Source organism: Carcharodon carcharias, chromosome 15 (genome assembly GCF_017639515.1).
Source record: "Carcharodon carcharias isolate sCarCar2 chromosome 15, sCarCar2.pri, whole genome shotgun sequence".
NCBI classification, from domain to species: Eukaryota; Metazoa; Chordata; class Chondrichthyes; order Lamniformes; family Lamnidae; genus Carcharodon; species Carcharodon carcharias.
Genome location: NC_054481.1, coordinates 30,936,766 through 30,957,471, shown reverse-complemented (window position 1 = coordinate 30,957,471; position 20,706 = coordinate 30,936,766). Strand labels below are relative to the sequence as shown.

At 48.1% G+C, this 20,706-nt stretch overlaps 1 protein-coding gene across 2 annotated transcripts in view; it reads left to right on the top strand.

The window, feature by feature from the left end:
* Window positions 1-20,706, top strand: part of abca3b (ATP-binding cassette, sub-family A (ABC1), member 3b) — a 92,587-nt gene that overhangs the window by 26,685 nt on the left and 45,196 nt on the right. For both annotated transcript variants that reach the window (XR_005945292.1, XM_041206223.1), the window contains 3 exons: window positions 7,265-7,394; window positions 8,688-8,842; window positions 10,167-10,322. Coding sequence is in view for 1 of the 2 variants with exons in the window: in XM_041206223.1 (XP_041062157.1) it covers window positions 7,265-7,394; window positions 8,688-8,842; window positions 10,167-10,322 (441 nt within the window). In the remaining variant the exon portion in view is untranslated. The remainder of the gene's footprint in view (window positions 1-7,264; window positions 7,395-8,687; window positions 8,843-10,166; window positions 10,323-20,706) is intronic.

The window sequence follows — 20,706 nt, the reverse complement described above, 5'->3', positions numbered from 1 at the left end:
TGCACTGAATCACTTTTCATATAAATCTGGAACTCTCTCCACTAAAAAGCTTTTAAGGCTATAGATTAATTGAAAATTTCAAAACCAAGATTAAAGATTTTTGCTGGGTAAGGTATATTAAGAACCAAGGAGAGTAGATGGAGTTAGGATATAAATCAGCCTTGATCTAATTGAATGGTAAAACAAGCTGAAAGGCCAAATGGCCTCATCCTGTTCCAGGCCTTGAGATACAGATTTATAAGAACATAGAAATAGGAGCACAGGCAGGCCATATGGCTGTCGAGCCTGCTCCATCATTCAGTACAATCATGGCTGATCTTCAGCTTCAATTTCACTTTCCTGCGTGCTTCCCCTATCCCTTGATTCCATGAGAGACAAAAAATCTGTTTATCTCAGACTTAATTGTATTCAGTCATGGCATATCCGTAACCTCCTGGGGTAATGAGATCGCCTATCATTCTCCTAGTTCCCCTCCAGGTCACACACCGGCATTACCTAATGGGTTTGAAGGTCCAGGTACCATATTTAAACATCACCCGGGCACACACATTTCACTCTCCAGCCCAGGTGTCTTCAGGAAACTTTAGAGATGGCTGCAAACAAAAAGAATGAGGCTGCACCCAGGTTTAGTCACAACTCCCCCGAGGCTTTGATAAGAGGAATACAGCAACACCAGGATGTGCTGTACCCGAGGGATGGCTCCAGAAAGCACACCAGCCTCGCACCTCTCTGGCCTGGGAGGCATTGACAAACGAGGTCAGTGACTGGCAACCACCCACAACTCTATCCAGTGCAGGAAGAGGATGAATAATCTCATCTGCTCTGTCAGGGTAAGTTAACCTTCAGCTCCCTCCAGTATCACACTCTCATCATGACATCATGTACACAAATGGCTGCACTCTTCAGGGATCTCACACAACATTAGTGGGGGATACATATCAGCACTGATTGACTCAGGAATACTTCGACATCACCACTATCTCCTCTATCATCCTGCACAAACTCCATCCTCAACCCTTTCGGGGGAGGGTTCATCACACATGGGAGGCATGCATGATTCCCAACCTCTGCTCCATCTCTTCTCATCACATTCCTCCCTTTTGTCTTCATGCAATCCAAGCTTGCTCACAACAGGTGGGAGAGGTCCCAGATGGGAGGAGGGACGGCCAGCATAACAGAGTTCACCAAATTTGAGGAGAATGCCACCAAGCTGGCTGAGGAGGGCAGGGATCGTAACTGTGGGGAAGGCGAGATCAGCTTCTCCCAGTGACCTAGTACTGATGAAACCTCTCTGAGTTGATCACATCCTGACATTCACAGTGAGTGACATGCAATCTTGTTTCCTGCCTGCTCATGAACTAAATCTGCCTTCTTTTACCTATAGGCACCACGAGGTCCAGGCAAAGGAGTCGGGCCAACATAAATCCCAGCCCACCTCAGGAGGATGTTGAGGAGCCATCCAGGAAGATCCATCTCTGCGTTCACCCACATCCTCCACCAGCGCAGAGACACATTCCTCAGTGGGTCATAGTTCTAGATGAGGCTGGGGGTCACTTTCTGGAGAACGCCTCACTGACACGTCTCCACAGCAGTTAGAGACTGTGACAGCCCAGATCTCTGGAACTCGGAGGACTGCTAGAGATCAGGCACCTGCTGAGTCCAAGTCAGATGATGAGCCTCTGCGACTGGCCACTGACACAATGCTGGAGATGCAACACCAAGCGACAGGAAATCTAACAGAGATGTGAGAGTCACTCAGCAGGATGGAGAAGTCTGTCCACATTCTGCCTGATGTCATGGCTTCAACCTGAGTGCCTCAAGGTCACTATGGGAAGGGTAGCGACTACTTTGGAGACCTTGTTCTAGCAAGTTTTGCTGGATTTGCACCCAGACCCGCATTCCATGGTAATAGGTATTGGTAGGATCCATCAGTGGCTAGGTGAGAGGGGGCGGGGCACCCTGACACCTCCGGGAGCCCCTTCTCCCCAAGCAGTAAGGGAAGGGCCCTCAGGCACCCACAGGGAGGATGAGCGTCAGCCGGACACCCCGGGGGGGGGGGGGGGGGGGGGGGGGGGGGGGGGCGCCTCCACAGAGGACACTGCAAGAGTGGTCAGCCACTAAGAATCTCCTCTGCCTGTGACCCATCAACTCCAGCTGGTCAGACCGAGGAGAGTGCATCTGCCCCTGAGCGGGAGACCCTTATCAGGCAGGGACCTTCCAGGTCTCAAGCCACCAGAGGGCATCCGCCAAGGTCATCACAGACAACAGGACGTAAGAATCAGCAGGCTGCCTCCACCTCTGTTGTCGGGCTGCACCCAGGCATAGCGTTAGGATTAGGAAAATTAAGAAATATTAACATCGCTTCTGGGTCATGGGTGTTCAATCACTGTAAAAATCTTGCACTTTTGTAAATACATTTGATGTCATTGAGAATGGTTTGGCCATTTGAAGGTGTCGTGCATATTCATATATGTGCCCTCTTATTGCGAGGGTGAGCCATCCTCCCACTCAGTCATTGCATCCCTTTGTGAACCTCTCATTTATGTGATGTTAACCTCACTCGGGATAGCTAACGTACCCTTGTGTGATGTCAGGGAGATGTGTCAAAATCTTTATTGGAAATGTGTGTTAAATGAATTTGTAACCCTTATTGCTTGCAAGACAACACTGTGTGAGGGCTGCTGAAGGGATAGCTGCTGTTGTGTCTCCTAAGTGGTAGTGCCAAAGCACAAGACTTGATGAGATGATGATATCTCCAACCATGCGCTCATCTCAATGTCCACTATAGTTTCTCATTAGGGGGATGCAGCATTTGCATTGTCGTGTCAGCTTTCACTTCCCAGAGTGCACCCCTGCAGGGTTCAGCACTGACCTTTCCAGAGATCATGGCCTGGTGAACAATGAGGATTGAAGGTGCAATTCTGAAAGCGGAACTTGCTTTTGATGTGACTGGTTGTAAATCTCTTTCATTGCAATAGCATGGCATTAAGGGACAGGAGGCCATCTCCCGTTGCCTGCACCTTACTCTTGGAATCTTGTGACTATCGATGTGTCACATGCACGCCTTCAGCGTCATGCTTCTTTGATGGCATCATCAAGTGGAAGCTCACCCTAATCTCCTTTTTCAGGTCCTGGCTCTCCTACTGTTCATCATCAAAGGAGCTCTCAGCCTCCTCCGTTTCTCCCTCTGGCAAGGGATCTCTCCCTTTGAAGCGCCAAGTTGTGATGGGTGCAACAGACCACAACTATGTGGGCTACCCTCCGGAGAATACTGCAGAGCCTCACCTGAGTAGTCCAAATGATGGAAGCGCATCTTCACGATGCCAATGGTCTGCTCAATTATGAATCTTGTGGAGCTATGCGCTTCAATGTACTGAGAATCTCTGAGGATAGTGCATGGGTGTCATGAGCCATCGTTTGAGTGGGTACTCCTGATCTGCAAGCAGCCATCCCTGTAATCACTGAGCCCTTTGAATATGTGAGGCACCTGGGAGTGACTGAGGATGTTTGAGTTCTGGCAACTCCCAGGGTACCTGGCACAGATGTGCATTATGTGCTTCCAATGATCACACACCAGTTGAACGTTGATGGAGTGGAACCTGTTCTGGTTGATGAACATGAGAGGCTGATGCTATGGAGCCCTGCACTTTGCACTCTTGGGAAGCTTGAGATAGCTGCAAAACCATTAAATCTAGCAGCCTGGCTATCTTCAAGTGTGAACCTCACATGATGATGAGCCTTATTGTAGAGGGCATCTGTCACATCCTTGATGCATTTATGTGTGGTGGACTGCAAGATGCTGCACAAGTCCCCTGTTGATCACAGGGAAAGAAATTGAGCACAGCATTGACCTTCAGGACCATTGGCAGGGGATGTCCCCCCACTCCATGGGGCATTGGATCCTCCCACAGAATGTGGCAGTTGTGCTACACCAGATCCTGGACAAGCGTAGATGTGCACAGCATTGTCTCTTGCTATCACATGGACTGCAGCAGTTCAGGAAGGCAGCTCACCACCACCTTCACAAGGGCAATTAGGGATGGGTAATAAATGCTGGCCTAGCCAACGATGCCCACATCTTATGAATGAATTTTTAAAATCTGCAGATAAGAGAGCCTTGTCCGGTAGACCCTTGGTCGAGCGAATAGCCTGTATGGTATGGGTCTAAGCTCCTCATCCTCTGGTTCTTGCTGGCATCCCTCTGGACTCTGGACCTCAGACAGGGCCTCCTCCTGAAGCTGTGCTCTGTGGCATCGGGCCCTTCTCCTTCTCCATTCCATGAGTACCATCAAGAAGGCAGCATTGAGCCCAAGCTCCATTATTGTTTGTTCCTTCTGTCTGGAGAATGATAGATATAACAGATTAATGAATCACAAGGAAAGATAGTAAAACATCTCGCAAACAAGAAGCCTGTGTCATGGCATTGAGCTGTGTCTGCACTGCTAGCCTTGTAGCTGCGATGCCAACTCAGAGTGAGGTGCAGCAGAATCTAACCCTGGCACTTAACAGTGCAATCCCACAGAGGTTGAAAAAGGTTTGGATTCATTAATGATATGCGCCACTTTACCAAACTGACACCTCCAATCTCAGATTTGACATACTGTTAACCTGCACAAGAGTAATGACTGAATGCTTTTTGGTCTGTTATCCATGCCAATTGGAGAAAGCACATTAGAAGCATTCATTGATGATGTGGCCTATATGCAGCAGTTGTGCCTCCTTAACAGTTGCCTATATTCTCAATTTTCTCATTTCTGTGTGTTAATACTGAAATGGCGCAATTGCTTTGTGAGGGTAATGACTCCTGCAGTCTATCTTTAAAGCATTGTATGTGGCAATGGCTCCAATGAACCTTTCAAGGAGATCTTCCACTTTTGTCTCAGCCCTGACTTCATTTCAAAGTTTTGAGTGCAAGTAGGTGGAGGCTGCCCATGAAATGGGGCCCCTAGTGCAGCCCTGGGTTCCTCCCACACTGATTCTAACCCCTCCCATCCAGATTCTTAGCCAGTTTTGATTTCTGAATGCGCCATTATTTCAATTTGACAAGATGGTGGTGCTCAGATGTTGCTAAGCAACCAGCTTCGACCCTCCCTCCGTGGCTGCTCCTGTCCCCTCCAAGCTTCCTGGAACCCCATGGTGTGTAGGTAGAGACGCCTCCCGTTATTCTCATCCTCCCCCAATAATCCTGGATCGTATAGACATTGTGGTTGATATTCCAACCCTCTCACCTGAAGCCATAACTGTGAATGTCTCAAAGCCCACTGTGGGCCTCACCCCTCCCTATCTTGAGGCCATGTACAGGTTATGTACAGAGGAGACCACACCCCCCCTCACCCCCCAAGCATGTTTCACAGACCGCCCCCCTCTCCACTTTGTATTATGATTTTCCCCTTTGCAGGCTGCAGATGCCTCCCCCAACGCTGACCATCCCATCTGCAGCCCAGTACCAAGACACAACCATGGCCAACGACATTAAAACCATGACCTCACCCTGCACACCAAGCCATGCCTTATCCCCACTGAGCACGCAGCCATTGCCCCTCCCTGGAGTGGGACTACGACCTGCAAGTCATGCATGACCCTGTAGCAAAGCCCCAAGACTGACTTCACTTTGGCATCCTGACTACTTGGTCCCAAACCGGGGACAATGACTGTCTTTCCCCTTGCTCTCCCATTCCTCCTTGACTGCTGACAACAGTGCTCTTCCTCCACTACCCTGCCCCTCCCCGCCCAACCTCCATAAGCCTCTGTGCAACCCCTCCCTTATGTATAATCCTTTCCCCTCTCCCATCTCTGTGAGTCGTTGCGCAAGCCTTGCCCTCTTGAGCCAAACTAACACAACCTCCCCTTGTTTTCCTGAGTCAGCATGCTTCCCTTCCATTTTGTGTAGTTCTTTTCCCATTCCACCCTCTCTTGTGTCTGCGTCCCTGTCTTTTATGTTGGGATCCAGCTTCTCCACCCTTGGTCTCCCTTCTGCCTGTCATTGTTTCCCACCACCCCGACCCAACTCCACCTTTGCCCATTGTCCCCCATGTCGTCTTCTCTCCTTCCTCACCACCCCACTCCCCAACCCCAGTTGCAGTGCTAGCCTCTGTCTGGGTTGCTGCCCCGCCTGAGCCCCCGATTACACCCTCCTGGACAACGAAGGAAGGCAGTGAAGAGCGCATGCCTACATCCCTACTAGTGTAGCACCTCATTGGCTTAGGCGAGAACCCGAGTGGCATTGCAGCAGGTAGACTTTCAGTGTTGCATTCACCCGAAGTCACAAAGAAAGTGAGGGCTGACAGCTGCACACCACTAAAATCCAAATATGTTTCAGACCAGTCTAATTTTCCACTAGCGCGTTGCAAGATTGGGAGGAGCTAAGTGATTCCGGCAAGTAGCGTTTTTAATGAGCATTCATGATATGGTAATGCATGCAAATGGGGTTGCCACCATGGATCAAGGGGAAACCCAACCTGCCATCTGCCTGCCGTGAAATTGGTGAGGGGAAAATTCAAAACTGTTTTTCAGCCATTGGTTTCCAATTTTTGGCCTCACTCCAACTTTTCTGGCCCCACTGTCACACAACCTGCCACCGACTGGATGGGAAAATTCTGCCTTTGTGACCACTTCACAGCTTGCATTCCCACCTAGTTTTGTATCATTAGCAAACTTTGATACATTACTCTATCTCTTTGTGTAAGCCATGAGTACAGATTGTAAATAGCTGAGGCCCTACTGATCCTTGCACTTCACTAGTTACAGCCTACCAGCTTGAAAACCCCCCCATTTATCCCTAACTCTGCTTCCTGTCCGTTAACCAATCCTACATCCATGCTAATATATTACCCCCACTCTATGAGCCCTTGCGTATTAACCTATTGTGTGACATAATATCGAATGCCTTTTGGAAATCCAAGTGTACTACATCTACAGGTTATCTACCCTACTAGTTACATCATCAAAAAACTCTATAATAAATTTGTCAAATGGAATTTCCCTTTCATTCAGCCATGTTGGCTTTAATCATACCAAGATTTTCTAAGTGCATTGTTAAGACTTCCTTAGTAATGGATTCCAGCACTTTCCCGATGACTGATGTTAGGCTAACTGGCCTGTATTCTCTGTTTTCTCTCTCCCACCTTTCTTGAATTACATTACATTTGCTAACTTCCAATCTGCTAGGACTGTTCTAGAATCTAGGGAATTGCAGACTTTGAAATGAGCTGCGATGACGCTTGCCCTGTTTTGTGATTCCAGTTAACAGCTTTGTGCTCTGTAGGTGTTTAAAGTTGGAAACCAAATGAAGAAAGCAGTTTCCTGTCTGACCATGAACTTATACAAGGGGCAAATCTCAGTATTGCTGGGGCACAATGGGGCAGGAAAAACCACTACTCTGTCCATGCTCACCGGTAAGTTCAAGGACGTTATGAGTGCTGTCTACTTTCTAGGAATATGTTAGCAGTTTGGGCTTCACTTAATTCCCCTTTGGCTTTTCCATTGGAACTCAGGTGGATGTTGTTGTTCATTCTAGGCAGCATTACTGGCAAAGCACAAACATTCAGTATTTTTCCTCTAGTGAGCCAGGTGTGCCTGACACATAAGAGCACAACATTATCACTAGAGTCTCCAAACCAGGCTATTGAATGATCTATACACATGGAGTTTCTGTCTGCCCGGTGTGGAGTGCAGTCTTTTTCCCTGTAGAAACGATTGCAAACTCCTGGCCAGAGAGGTTAGGCACATGTTGGGGAGAGCCAAAGTGTAAGGATCTTCAAGTGTGCATATGGGTCTTGTGGAATTTTACCAACCAACGCCTGTAGAAAGCATCAGTAAGCTCCACATTGTTTGTCTATTCCAGACCACATATGCAGTGCACAGCTTGTCTAGGGCCAGCTGGTTTATTTAGTGAGAGCAGCTGCCTTTTCATCATTCTTAATCGAATGTGTTACTTAAAGGACCATGTTATTATGTATTAACTTAGAGTGTTTGCCCAGCCCTCTTACTGCTTTGGAAGCCAAGATCTGGCCCCATCAAAGTCAACAAAGAGGATGGGAAAACAGTGGAAGCCCTAAACACTGCTAACTTGGAGGGCAGCCCATTGGGTCTTGTAGCTGGCAAATGAATGTTGTTACTGCTTTGGGTTGTCTGGAGTCTAGTGAGAAGAATCCTAGTGACTGGTCTGTTCCTCTTTGTCTCGTAAATGGGGTAGGATCATTGGATCTCCATTCACTGTGTCCTAGAGTACCATGGTGCTGCATGAGTGAATCTGCCTCTTTGTTGACTCTCTCGCAGTCTTCCAGTATCACATATTTCATGTTGGACCTTACTTGATCTTAAAGCAATTCCACTTCTGCCTCAAGCTGGCTGGTCAGCAGTTGGTGATTAGACAATTTAGAGCAGGGTTTGCGGAGGCCCCAGAATTGATAACCCATTTCAGAAACCGGGTGAGTGTAGGGAGAGGGGTGAGCATTTGGGTGGGGGGGGGGGGGGGGGGGGGGGGGGGGGGGGTAGCGTTTGGGGGGGGGGGGGGGGGAGGGAGGAGTGTGTGGAGGAGAGGGAATGTGTGCAAGGAGGGCAGGCTTTATTTTCAGTTCTGGGACTGACCTATTTAAGGAATAAATTTGAAGTGTCATGTTGGAACTGTTTGTATTTCTCTATTAAAATTGCTGCAGAAACAAGTAACCTGTTCTTCTGGCGATTAGGTCTGTTTCCGCCTACAAGTGGCACTGCAAGCATTAATGGGTATGACGTCTGTCAAGACATGCCACTGATTCGCCGAAGTCTGGGACTCTGTCCGCAGCATGATGTCCTGTATGATGACCTGACTGTGGAAGAACATCTGTTGTTTTTTAGTGGGGTAAGTTACACTGAAGGGGAAGAACACGTAGGATTCCAGATTCAGGTAAGGTGATAAAGGCAGCTTAGCCCTTACTGGATGTTACATCTGTTCGTTGCAAAATGTCACTTTGATTTTGTGAGTAGCGCGTTCTGCTCTGAGTCAGAAGGCCATAGGTTCAAGCTCCAATCTGGGATTTAGCACATAATAAAGGCTGACACTCTGTACAGTGGTGACTGTCTGAAATGATGTCTTTCACATGACGCATGAAACTAAGACGTGTGCCTGTTCAAATTGGTGTGAAAGATTCCATGGCGCAATTGGAAGAGCAGGGGAGTTCTCTGCGTCCTGAGCATCAGTTTTGTTTTCTCTTTATTCCTATATTGGATGTGGGCATCGCTGGCAAGGCCTGCATTTGTTGCCCATCCCTAATTGCCTTTGAACTGAGTGGCTTGCTAGGCTATTTCAGAAGGTAGTTAAGAGTCAACCACATTGTTGTGGGTCAGGAGTCACATGTAGGCCAGACCAGGTAAGGATAGCAGATTTCCTTCCCTAAAGGACGTTAGTGACCCAGATGGGTTTTTATAACAATGGATGATAGTTTTATGGTCGCCTTAACTGAAATTAGCTTTCAATTCAAAATTTTATTAATTGAATTTACCTCATGGTAAATACTTCCCTTGCACCCTGTCCAGCGGGTGTGAAATGATAGGAGCCTGTTCTGAGCTCAGTGCTGTTGGAGCATCCCACCTAAACCATTAATCTGTCCTCTCTCCCATGGATCCTCACAGACCTGTTGTATATTTCTGACATCAGGACTTAAAATTCATACTTCAGACATTCACAGTTTTCTTTTCATCTTATATTCCCGAATCAACCAAGAAAGAGGGATGAAGATTGAAGATTAGCTCAGACTGGTTGGTATTAGATCAACAGGCTGGTATTCTGCCCAACTTTTGCTAACTGCACAGTTATACCCTCACTACCCTGTCTTCTTACTGCCCTGCCCCCTCAAATTCCCTTCAAACTCTCACCCAATCCTGTTATACTTTCCAAGATGAGAGAACTCTTCCCTGCTATGAACAAGAACAGTGAGAGAGTGAGCAAGGGAGAGGGTGTGCGAGTGAAGGAGTGTGAGAGGGAACTGGGAGAGGGAAGTAGTGTGAGAGAGTGGGAGAAAGGCAGAGTATATATCAGAGAGAGGGAGTGTGGCAGGGAGAACAGCATTAGTGAGGAAGATACAGGAGGATTCGCAGCAGGCTCACTCCTTCCAGATAATGTGGTGGCGATTAGTGTTGGATAGCATTGCCTTGGTGGGTTGACCCAGTCTATTTCTCCCTCACAGCTAAAAGGCTGCCAGGCTGGTAAGATCCGTGAAGAAGTAAACCAGATGTTAAGAATGCTGAAGTTCGAGGACAAACGAAAAGCCAGGACCAAGACTTTGTCTGGAGGAATGAAACGCAAGCTCTCAATTGGAATTTCTCTCATTGGCAGCTCCAAGGTAATAACCCTTTCGGGAGCTCAGGGTACCTGGTGCTTGAAATAAAAATGTATTACTGGAAATATTCAACAGAGCAGACAACACCTATGGTTAATGTAAAAGCGAAATACTGCGGATGCTGGAAATCGGAAACAAAAACAAAAATTGCTGAAAAAACTCAGCAGGTCTGACAGCATCTGTGGAGAGGAAGACAATTGACGTTCTGTTGAAGAGTCATGAGGACTCGAAACGTCACCCCTTTTCTTTTCCGCCAATGCTGCCAGACCTGCTGAGTTTTTCCAGGTAATTCTGTTTTTGTAATTGATGTTTTGATTCCGTTTGACTCTTCTTCAGCACAAGAGAGAAGTAAAATAGTTAATGGTTCATGTCAATGACCTTCCATCAGAACTAGAAAAGGTTAGAGAAGTAACAGGTTTTAAGCAAGTATAAAGACAGGGAAAGGGAGGAGGTGGGGAAGGCACAAAAGGGAAGGCCTGTGATTGGGTGGAAAACAGGAGAGATTAAATGACAAAAAGGTAAAAGGGAGTGGTAATGGGACAAATAAAATAACAAAGGATGTGTCTCAGGAAAGGCTGTGTTTATTTGTGCCACAGCACCAAGGGCAGCACCTACACAGATATGGAGGCCCAGATTTTCGCTCCTTTGTCAGGTACACAGGGATGGGAGAATTACTAGCTCTGTGAACCTGACCTTTTAAAAGTAGAGGCCCGCAATTCCGGTTTTCATTTTTTGGCGTGGGGGGAAATGCGGGCTGGATTAGAAGTTGGGCCTGCTGCCTCCAGAACGAGTGTTGAGGCTGCTGGGAGCAGAGGTGGCCTGGGTGGAAGGCCTGCTACTGTGCTCTGGTACTTTGTTGAGTTAAATTTTAAAAATTGAAACAAAAGACATCCCTCCAGCCCTCACACCCCTCATAACCCCATGCCTCTCTTCCATATGGCCTTTTATAGCCCCTATGCCAACTCATGTCAACCCATGTCCCCACCCACTACCTTTTGCCCTTACCCACTGCATGCCAACTCACCTTGTATCCTTTGAAAGCTCTCTGACAGCTTTGACAGTTCTTTGACGGTTCATTGACAGCTTTGACGGTTCGTTGACATCTTGACAATTCTAATGAGTTTCTGCATGTTTTACACACAATCATGTTTACTTTTAACAATCCCAAAGGGTGTCTTACCTCTCCTAAAGATGTCCCTGCACCATATCTAAAGGGATACCTTACTTCTCCAAAGGGGTACCCAGGCTGTCCAGACAGATCCAGCAAGTTCAAACCTCTGCTTACCTAGTCTAATCTGCACACTCTGGGGAGAATTTTCTGTATGTCGGGCGGGCCGGTTGGGAGCGGGCGCGGAACCAATCGCCACCTGCAATTGGCTGCGTGCTGCCATTTTATGTGGCGGGCCAATTAAGGCCCGCCTAGCATGGCACATGGCTGGTAGCGGGCAGGGGGAGGAGAGAGAGTCTGGGCCTGTGCTCTTTCATGCATGCACACGAAAGAACGCAGAAATCTCCCTGAGGCATGGAGCTACCTCAGGGAGATTAGGTACATAATAAAAGTTCAGAAATAATAAAGTTAGAAATTATTTAGACATGTCCCTTCATGTGACAGTGTCACATGAGCTGGGACATTTTAATGAATTGTGCAAAAGGTATTTATTTATTTAATAAAACCTTCAGGAAACTTCATCCTGCCTGTGGATGAGGTTTTCTGAAAAATGCGAAGGCCGCTTGGGCTCTTCACCTGCCTGCCAATCTTAAGGTTGGACGGGCAGTGTTGATAAGTACCTTAATTGGTTTGTTAGTGTTCTTAACAGGTTTTTGACAGTTTGGCGAGCGCGCAGCCAGCTCTGGCGCCACCCGCCGAATGAAAGACCTAAATGACACGCGGTGATGTCAGGACGCACACCCAATGTCACCATGCGTCATTTTATGCACCAGGCCAGCCTCCGCATGCCGACCTCAACATTCTGGCCTCTGGGTTTCACACACCTGGCAGACCAAAATCCCACTTCAGTCAAGGCAGCTGGTGATTTAAATGGCTAGCTGCCCCTATGAACCGCGCATGATTGAACCTCGGTCTGATTCCAGTCCCGCCCTTGCAGAAATGGCATGTTCAGGGGCGGGACTTAAGATTTCTGGGCTCGTCTGCCACTTTTTGCCACGAGGAGAGACTGTCCATCATAGTGAAAATCTGGGCCAGTGTCTGCCTCAGTGAATCAATCTGAGATGTTATAATTTGCACTAGACAGGGATCCTAAGTTAAGTTTTGAAATGCAAACTAAACCTGGCATAAAGGAGTAAATTAAAACATAATCATGTTAGGAAACCAAATATTTTCCCAAAATGTTCTGTTCGTTTGTCAGTCAAATTCTCATCAGAAATACTTCAGGGTACTGCTTTTTTAATAGGAATTTTTGCAGATGCTATCAAAAGGATTTATTCTATTTTGTACAAATGAATGTATTCGGTAAATAAATAATGTATAATATTAAGTTTAAAAAAAAAATCATCACCCAACGTGAGACCATGACTCTGGGCTGAAGAGCCCCATTAACTACCAACCGAACTAGCCAGGAATTGCCTCCAAAAAGCCTTTCCAACATGTTTCAGAAAACTGTTAGTTTACACTTGCAATCACCATTTCCATTTCAAATATCTGTGATGCATATCAAGTTTATCTCCAATAGTAAAGCAGAAATCTGAAGTGAAATTTGATGCTTTGCAGCTACATGTGCACTTCTGATGTTCCTGCCACTGAGCAGAAAGACGCCAGGATCAGTTGCGTATACACTGGGAGCCACAGTGCTGGCTGAGTGTGTATGTTCAGCCGCTCCTGGTGGCAGGAACCACAATGCTAGGGAAAGGCTGAACCATTACCAGCAGCTGCTGTTTTAGAGACATTCCTGGAAACAACTACATACATCAAAGCATTTTTCCCATTTAAATACACACAATATCAGGAGACGCGTTCCCAACCCAAGATGTACAGCCCCAATACGTAACATAAACACGAAATACACCTTATTCATAAGCCATAAATAAACACAACACATTTTTATATTAAAAACAAAAACTCAGCAGGTCTGGCAGCATCGGCGGAGAAGAAAAGAGTTGACGTTTCGAGTCCTCATGACCCTTCAACAGAACTTCAACATTTTTATATTATTCATTCATGGGATGTGGGCATCATTGGCTAGGCCAGCATTTATTGCCTTTGAACTGAGTAGCTTGTTTGGCCACTGCTATGGGTCTGGAGTCACATGTAGGCTAGCTCAGGTAAAGATGGCAGGTTTCCTTCCCTAAAGGATATTAGTGAACCAGATGGGCTTTTCCAACAACCGACAATGGTTTTTTTTTGTGGTCTTCATTAGACTTTGAATTCCAGATTTTTCATCTGACGTGGTGGGATTCAAACCCTGATCTCAAAAGCATTACCCTGGGTCTCTGGATTACCAGTCCAGTGACAATACTGCTACACCACCACCTCTCCTTAACGTAAACAAATCTTTTTTTCCCTGTGATGTGGCAAAGAACTAAAGAGAACAGGTTTTGTTTTTTCCTGATTGCTCTGTAATGAAACAAGATTGTATCCCTGTTCATAGTGAGCTGGTTCTGAGCCAGGCTCCAGTCACATCTTCAGGGTTGACCACAGTATGAAAGTGTTAACAAGCCAGGCAGTCACTGCTTCTGCACATACCACTGATCAGGGTGCTGATCTCTTCCTGGTCACAAATCCTTGGCCCATTACTGGACAGTTTCTTGACCTCGACACTCTTCTTCCTTTGAGCGCTTCAACAAACCTCGAAATCCAGAACCTGGTGGTAATGATCTGGGTGAGAATTGTTGGGCTCCTGGTCAACATCCTGGAGTTCCACTCTCCAAGCTGGAGTTGCGTGAGATGTGAGAATGTGAGTGACCATGCGCAGCTCCTCTGCTGCTACTGCTGCCATGGAACATGCAGAGCCCCAGAAGGAAGGTGTCAAATGTGAGCCACAAACTGCACGTCAAGTGCGCCCAGTTTGGCTCGCAGTGCGTCTTTCCTGGGGGAGTCAATGGTGTAGTGGTAATGTCACTGGACTAGTAACCCAGAGGCCCAGACTAATGCTCTGGAGACACAGGTTCAAATCCCACCACGGCAGCTGGTGGAATTTAAATTCAGTTGATAAATCTGGAATATAAAGCTACACTCAGTAATGGTGACCATGACAACTATTATCGATTGTTGTAAAAACCCATCTGGTTCACTATTATCCTTTAGGGAAGAAAATCTGCCAACCTTACGTGGTCTGGCCTACATGTGACTCCAGACCCACAGCAGTGTGGTTGACTTTTAACTGCCCTCTGAAATAGCCCAGTAAGCCACTCAGTTCAAGGGCATTTAAGAATGGGCAACAAAGGCTGTTCTAGCCAGTGTCGCCCACATCCTATTAAAAAAAAAGCTGACAGCAAATGAATGGCCACTGAAAAAGCCAACATCACTGTTCTAAGGATGGGGTGGGGAAGACCAAAACCTAAGCCGAAAGTTCCAGATAATGGAGAAACAGCCCTTTAATTGTTACACTCAGCCTGTAAATACTTAATAACCTGTAAGTAAATTAATAACCTGTGAGTATTTAATAACGGAGTATGTACCTACAACAAATAAGTGGGTAGTAATTGTTAACTACTTAATAATGAAACTACGCTATTCAAAGTTACTTTGAACAGGGTATGGCTGTACTATCTGTTTGACCCCCTCACCCATGATTCTCTTGTACTGTTTGCTCATAGCTGGGAGTTGAATTGAATCAACTTGCCCATTACTGAAACTAGCAACACCAGTCTCATCTATTTCACTGAGAAACATGTTCCCAAACCTCAGGATTCTCAGCTCACTCCTGAATTCCCCTACTCAGTCTTGTTTCCAATCCCAGTAACCTTCTCTTGCTCCCTTGCTAATATACTCCAGGAGTGTGAGCATGCCACATTATACAGTGGCTTAGTTGCTCCAGTCAGGTTTTGCTTTCTGCCCCCTATGGAATGCTGCAGCTTGCTGTGTGAGCACATGACTTGGAGAACTTAGTGCTATAATTTTAGCATCTACACTGCTGCAAACTCTTTCTAATGGATTATCTAACTGAGGTGTTGAATATGGCAAAATTGTATCCCCTAGTGAAGGAGTCCAGATACAGTGGGCGTAACATTAAAATTGGAGGCAAGAGCAACATTAAAATTAGAAGCCATTCAGGAGTGAAATCGGGAAGCACTCTTCGTCCAAAGTATAGTGAAAATCTGGAATTCTCTCACCAAAACACTGTGGATGCTGGGGGGCGATTGAACATTTCAAGATTGAGTTTAATAGATTTTTGTTAGGTAAGGGGATCAATGAATATGGAGCAAGGATAGGTAAATGGGGTTGAGGGACAGATCAGCTATGTTCTCTGTCCCTCTCTGCCATCTATCTATCTCTCCCTGCCCTGCCCTGCCGAATGGCCTACTCCTGCTCCTATTTCTTATGTTCTTATGATGTAATAGAGTGGCAGAGCAGGCTGGAGGATTTGAATGGCTAACTCTTTTCCTGGGATTTGAAGATCATAAGAAATAGATTCAACTCCTCGAGACCGCTCTGCCATCCAGTAATATCATGGCTGATCTTGTTTGTGGCCTTAATTCCACTTTCCTATCTGTCCACCCTCGCCCCAAACACTTAAAGAAGAACATTCTCCTCAGGTCTGTCTTAAAAGGGACACGCCTTATTCTTAAACTGTGCCCCTAGTTCTAAATTCCCCATGAAGGGGAACATTGTCTAATCATTTACCCTGTCAAGCCCCCTCAATCTCCTATTTCAATAAAATCACCTCTCATTCCTCCAAACTCCAATTAGTATAGGCCCAAATAGTTCAACCTTTCCTCAAAAGACGACCCCTTCATCCCAGTAAACAGCCCAGTGGACCTTTACTGAACTGCTTCCAATGTTTGTATATCCCTGCTTAAGTAAGGAGACCAAAACTGTAAACAGTACTCTTTGGTGTGGCTGCTGCATCAGTGCCCTGTATAATTGTGGCAAAACTTCCCTACTTTTATACTCCACTCCCCTTTTAATGAAGGACAATGTTCCATTTGCCATTCTAATTACTTGCTGTACCTGCATGCTATCTTTTTGTTATTTACAAGGACATCCAGATCCTTCTACCTTGCAACAATCTGCAGTCTCTCTCTATTGAAATAATGGGCAGAATTTTGCCCTTGACGGTCGGGCGGGCCCAACCGAATCGGTAGCGGGCGGGCAGCCGATCCCCGCTGCCGAAATGGGCCATGCCACCATTTTGCGCAGATGGGCCAATTAAGGCCTGCCCAGTGCGTTTCAGACTCCCGTATTCATCGGGAAAATTAAATCGGCGGTGGGCGTGTGCAGACCGTCGGTTCCAATGGGGAACCGGCAGTCTATATAAAGAAAGGCCAGGCAGCCTCCTTTAGGCAGTGCACCGTGGCTAGTCACCGGGCAGTACAAGAGGTGAGGGCAGAGGAGGAGGGGGCAGGCTGCAGGGTAGGCCAGCGGGGGGCCACTGTGCCCCCCGGTTCTCAGATGCTTGCCTTGCTGTCCTCCTCGAAGAGGTGTCCAACCATCAGGAGGTCTTGTTTCCGGAGGATGGGAGGAGGAGGGCTCCCCACGTGACCAGGCAGGCATGGCAGGAGGTGGCGGAGGCTGTTAGCACTCAAGATGCTGTGCGGTGCACAGGAATACAATGCTGCAAAAGCTTCAATGATTTGCTGCACTCTGGAAGGGTGAGTACCATGTCAGCCTTGGCCATTTTACCCAGCAGGTAGCCTTACCACCAGCCCCCCCCCACCCCACCAACATCTTAGTGTCATTACTGCATTGGGCATTTGGTGCACGCCGGGTGGGCAAACAGATAGTGACCATGCTTACATCAGCCTTAGTGGTTGAGGAGAAGATGGGTTCTCTCTGCAGCATATGTTGGTGTTTGTCACATTTGTGTAGTCTGGGAGCAACCTGCAGGGGAGGCAGCTAGACACATGTCTTATCGATGGTGATGAGAAAGTGGAAGGGCAGCCTCAAGGTGTCGTGGCCATGAACCATCTGCTGGCCTCGGCGCCACACCTAGTTGCGCCTCCTTGCCATGGGCACTAAGACCCGTGTGTTATTCAAAGTGACGGATGCTGAATGTGGCCATTGGGGGAGGGGGTTGGGAGCAGCATTACTATCTTCTGGGGACTGATCACCAGTAGTGTGGACAGGAGCCGCTGGAGGCCTCAGATGGGCCACTGTGGTTGGGGTGCGGCGTGCGCATGCAGAGTACATGAGCGATCAGCCCCAATAAATGTTCTTCTATGTTCTGCAGGCAAAAACTGAGAGCATTATCCAGGAGTGTCTGCGGACTGGTGGTGGACACACTGTGCTGCAGCGCCTCACCATCTATGAGGAGCAGGCCATGGAGCTGGGGAGGAGGCAAGCAGCCAGGTCGGCAGGTGTTGGCGAGGCTGGGGTGCAGTGGCCAGGTATTCGAGGCCCACAGTCCCATCCACTCTGTCTCCCCACCATCCAGCGCACTCCTGGTTGCTGCAATCGTTAATGCTGCAACACTGCTCATTCACAGACTGAGACACTCAGACGTGTGGGTCATACACAAAGGTCCCTCGGCCCCTTGAGGATGCGCATCTCTAGCACCTTCCAAAGTCACCTTATCCCATTTGTGACCACTTTCCCCGTGGCCTAACATGCCATGGTATCACTGCTGCACATCCAAAGACATTTTGCATCTTAGCAGGATTTGTACCTCCTCCATCCTTTCAGCCAGTGCGACCCACATTACTCTGTCCAAAAGGTCCTCAGCACCTCACCTGTCAACCTCATGGCACTCAACTTAAATAAATGCCACCACGTTACTCATCCCTGCGCCAAGGGGAAATGTTGCCTTCTGTCCACCCATCCTATGCTCCTCAATGGTATGAAGGTCTATAATGTGACCTGTCAATCTCCTGTGCTCCACGGTAAATATCGCAAGTGTATGCAATGTTTCCTCATAACTCCAACTGTCCAGCCAGCATGCATCCAGGTCAGGAACCTCTGCACTCTCCCCACTCCAACGCCATCCCTCCCATCAAGTGCAGGTCACAACTGAACGCAGAAGTGTAGGTGTGGCCTCGACAGCATGTTCTGCACTTGCAACATGACCTCCCTTTTCCTACCTTCTATTCCTTGGCTAATAAAGGCAAGTCTGGCTTCAACCTTGTTAAAACACCTTATGTTCCTGTTCTACTACCTTAACGGGTCTGCCCAGCAAGGCCCCTGTAATCGTCGTGACTTCCCATGGTCCTACCATTACTCATGTATTCTCGTACCTTGCTTGTCTTGCCCAAGTGCTTAACCGCACGCTTGTCCACATAACATTCCATGTGGCATTCCTTAGGCCATCTGACCAGCCTGTCTGTATGCGTGTGCAATGTTTGGGCCTCCTCTTGACTATTTACCACCCCACCAATGTTGGTCTCCTTAGGTTCCTGAAGGGTGAGTGACTTATGAGGCTGGGAGGGGGAAGGGATGAATGGTGTTACTAACTGAACTCTAACTGATGCACTATCCTTGTAAATTTCAGCATCACCATTGCATGGCTGCCACCAACATGTCCAGAGCCCCCCCCTCCACATCTGAGGGCCAAGAAGTGCAACTTGCGTCACATCCTTTCAGCGAGCCAGGCACCAGCGCAGAGACAAACACTTCAGTGGGGATTATGATGTCGGCTAGTGTCCCGGGTCAGAGTGGAGAGGGTACTTCACAATCGCTGGAGGAGATGGCACGGACAGAGAGTGCCGATGGCGCCAGCAGCCGGAGGACTGCAGGGGACCAGGCACATGCTGAGTCGGGCAGTGATGATGTGCCTCTGGAGATGACTGCCATGCAGCAGCTACAGGACAAGCAGCAGGGTGCGCGGGAGTATCTGGCAGGGTTGCATGAGGGTGTGCTTCACTTGGTCTCTGTGGTGGAGGAATCCAGGCAGAGTGTCAGTGATGGCATGAACCTCAGGACAGAGCTTCAAGCTTCCTCCATTGAGAGATTGATGACTCTCATGGAGAGGGGCTTCCAGCGGATTGAGAATCTTCTGATTGGGTTACGCTCTGACCTGCAAGCCCTCACAGCGCTAATGGCAACGAGTGGTCATTCCCAATGTGGGAGATGTTCTGGGCACCAAGTGTCGCCGCTCGGTGCCCATCCATCTGCGGTGAGCAGGGAGGTCCAATGTGACCTCACGTCGGCGCAGCAGCTGCCTGTCGTCGCTGCGAGCTCCTCTCAGGGCACTCCGGATGAGGGCAGCAGCTCCTTCGCCCCTCTGCCAATGACCGTTGCATCCGTTGAGGCTGTGACAACTGGGGAGGTGCCAGTTCAGGAACCAGCCACTCCCACCCAGGCGGGGCCATCACAGGCTCCACGGGCCAGAGGACGCCTGCCAAGGTCATCGAGGCCAATAGGACAGCAGAGTCAGCAGATGTCTCACAAGCCACTCCAAGTGATGGGGCGGCACCTAGACATAGCACCTGAAAACGTAAGCATAAGGCACGTTAGACACTCCACAGGTTTGTCACTGCTGATTTTGTGTTGGCCCTAGATTAGGGAATATATCATTATGTACGTCAGAGCGACGTTTGTGCTTTATTTTGGTGGTAATAAAGTCCACTTTTCTGACCATGGCTGAGGGTGTTTCCTTTGTGCTGCATTTGTATATTTAACAGACATATCATGAGTGTTTGAGCGGACACTGATGTTTCTGTACTAAGCCCTTAGTTGCAGCTGATGAGATGGAAGATGTAGCACCTAAGTGCCACGTGTGGAAGCACCAGGCAATGCTGGTCCTGCTGATCCATGTGTGTGGAGCTAGCTGAAGGTTCATTGGTTTAAAGTGTCCCAGATGTCCCTGCCTCCTTGGTGTAATAGCGGGTCGGCGTGCTGCCCCTCATCATTGCCCTGTGCTTCCTCATCCTCTGAGCCACTGCTGGATTCATCATGTGCAGTCTCATGCACTGCATCAAGGTCTTCATCGTCAACTGCATCCCCCCTTTCCAGTGCAAGATTGTGCAGAGCGCAGCATCATAGAGACGTGATCTGGGGGGTACTGGAATGCGCCCCCTGAGCGGTCCAGGCAACGGAAGTGCATCTTGAGAAGACCAATCACTCTCTCCACCACAGCCGTTGTGGTGCTGTGGCACCTATTGTTGCTCTCCTCAGTTTCTGTTCTTGGATGGTGGAGAGGCATCATGAGCCACCTTCTGAGGGGATATCTCTTATCACCCAGCAACCATCCAGCCGAGCCGGAGCACTGAAGAGCGCTGGCACCTGGGAGTGTCTGAGGATGTAGGCGTCGTGGGAGCTGCCTGGGTACCTTGCACA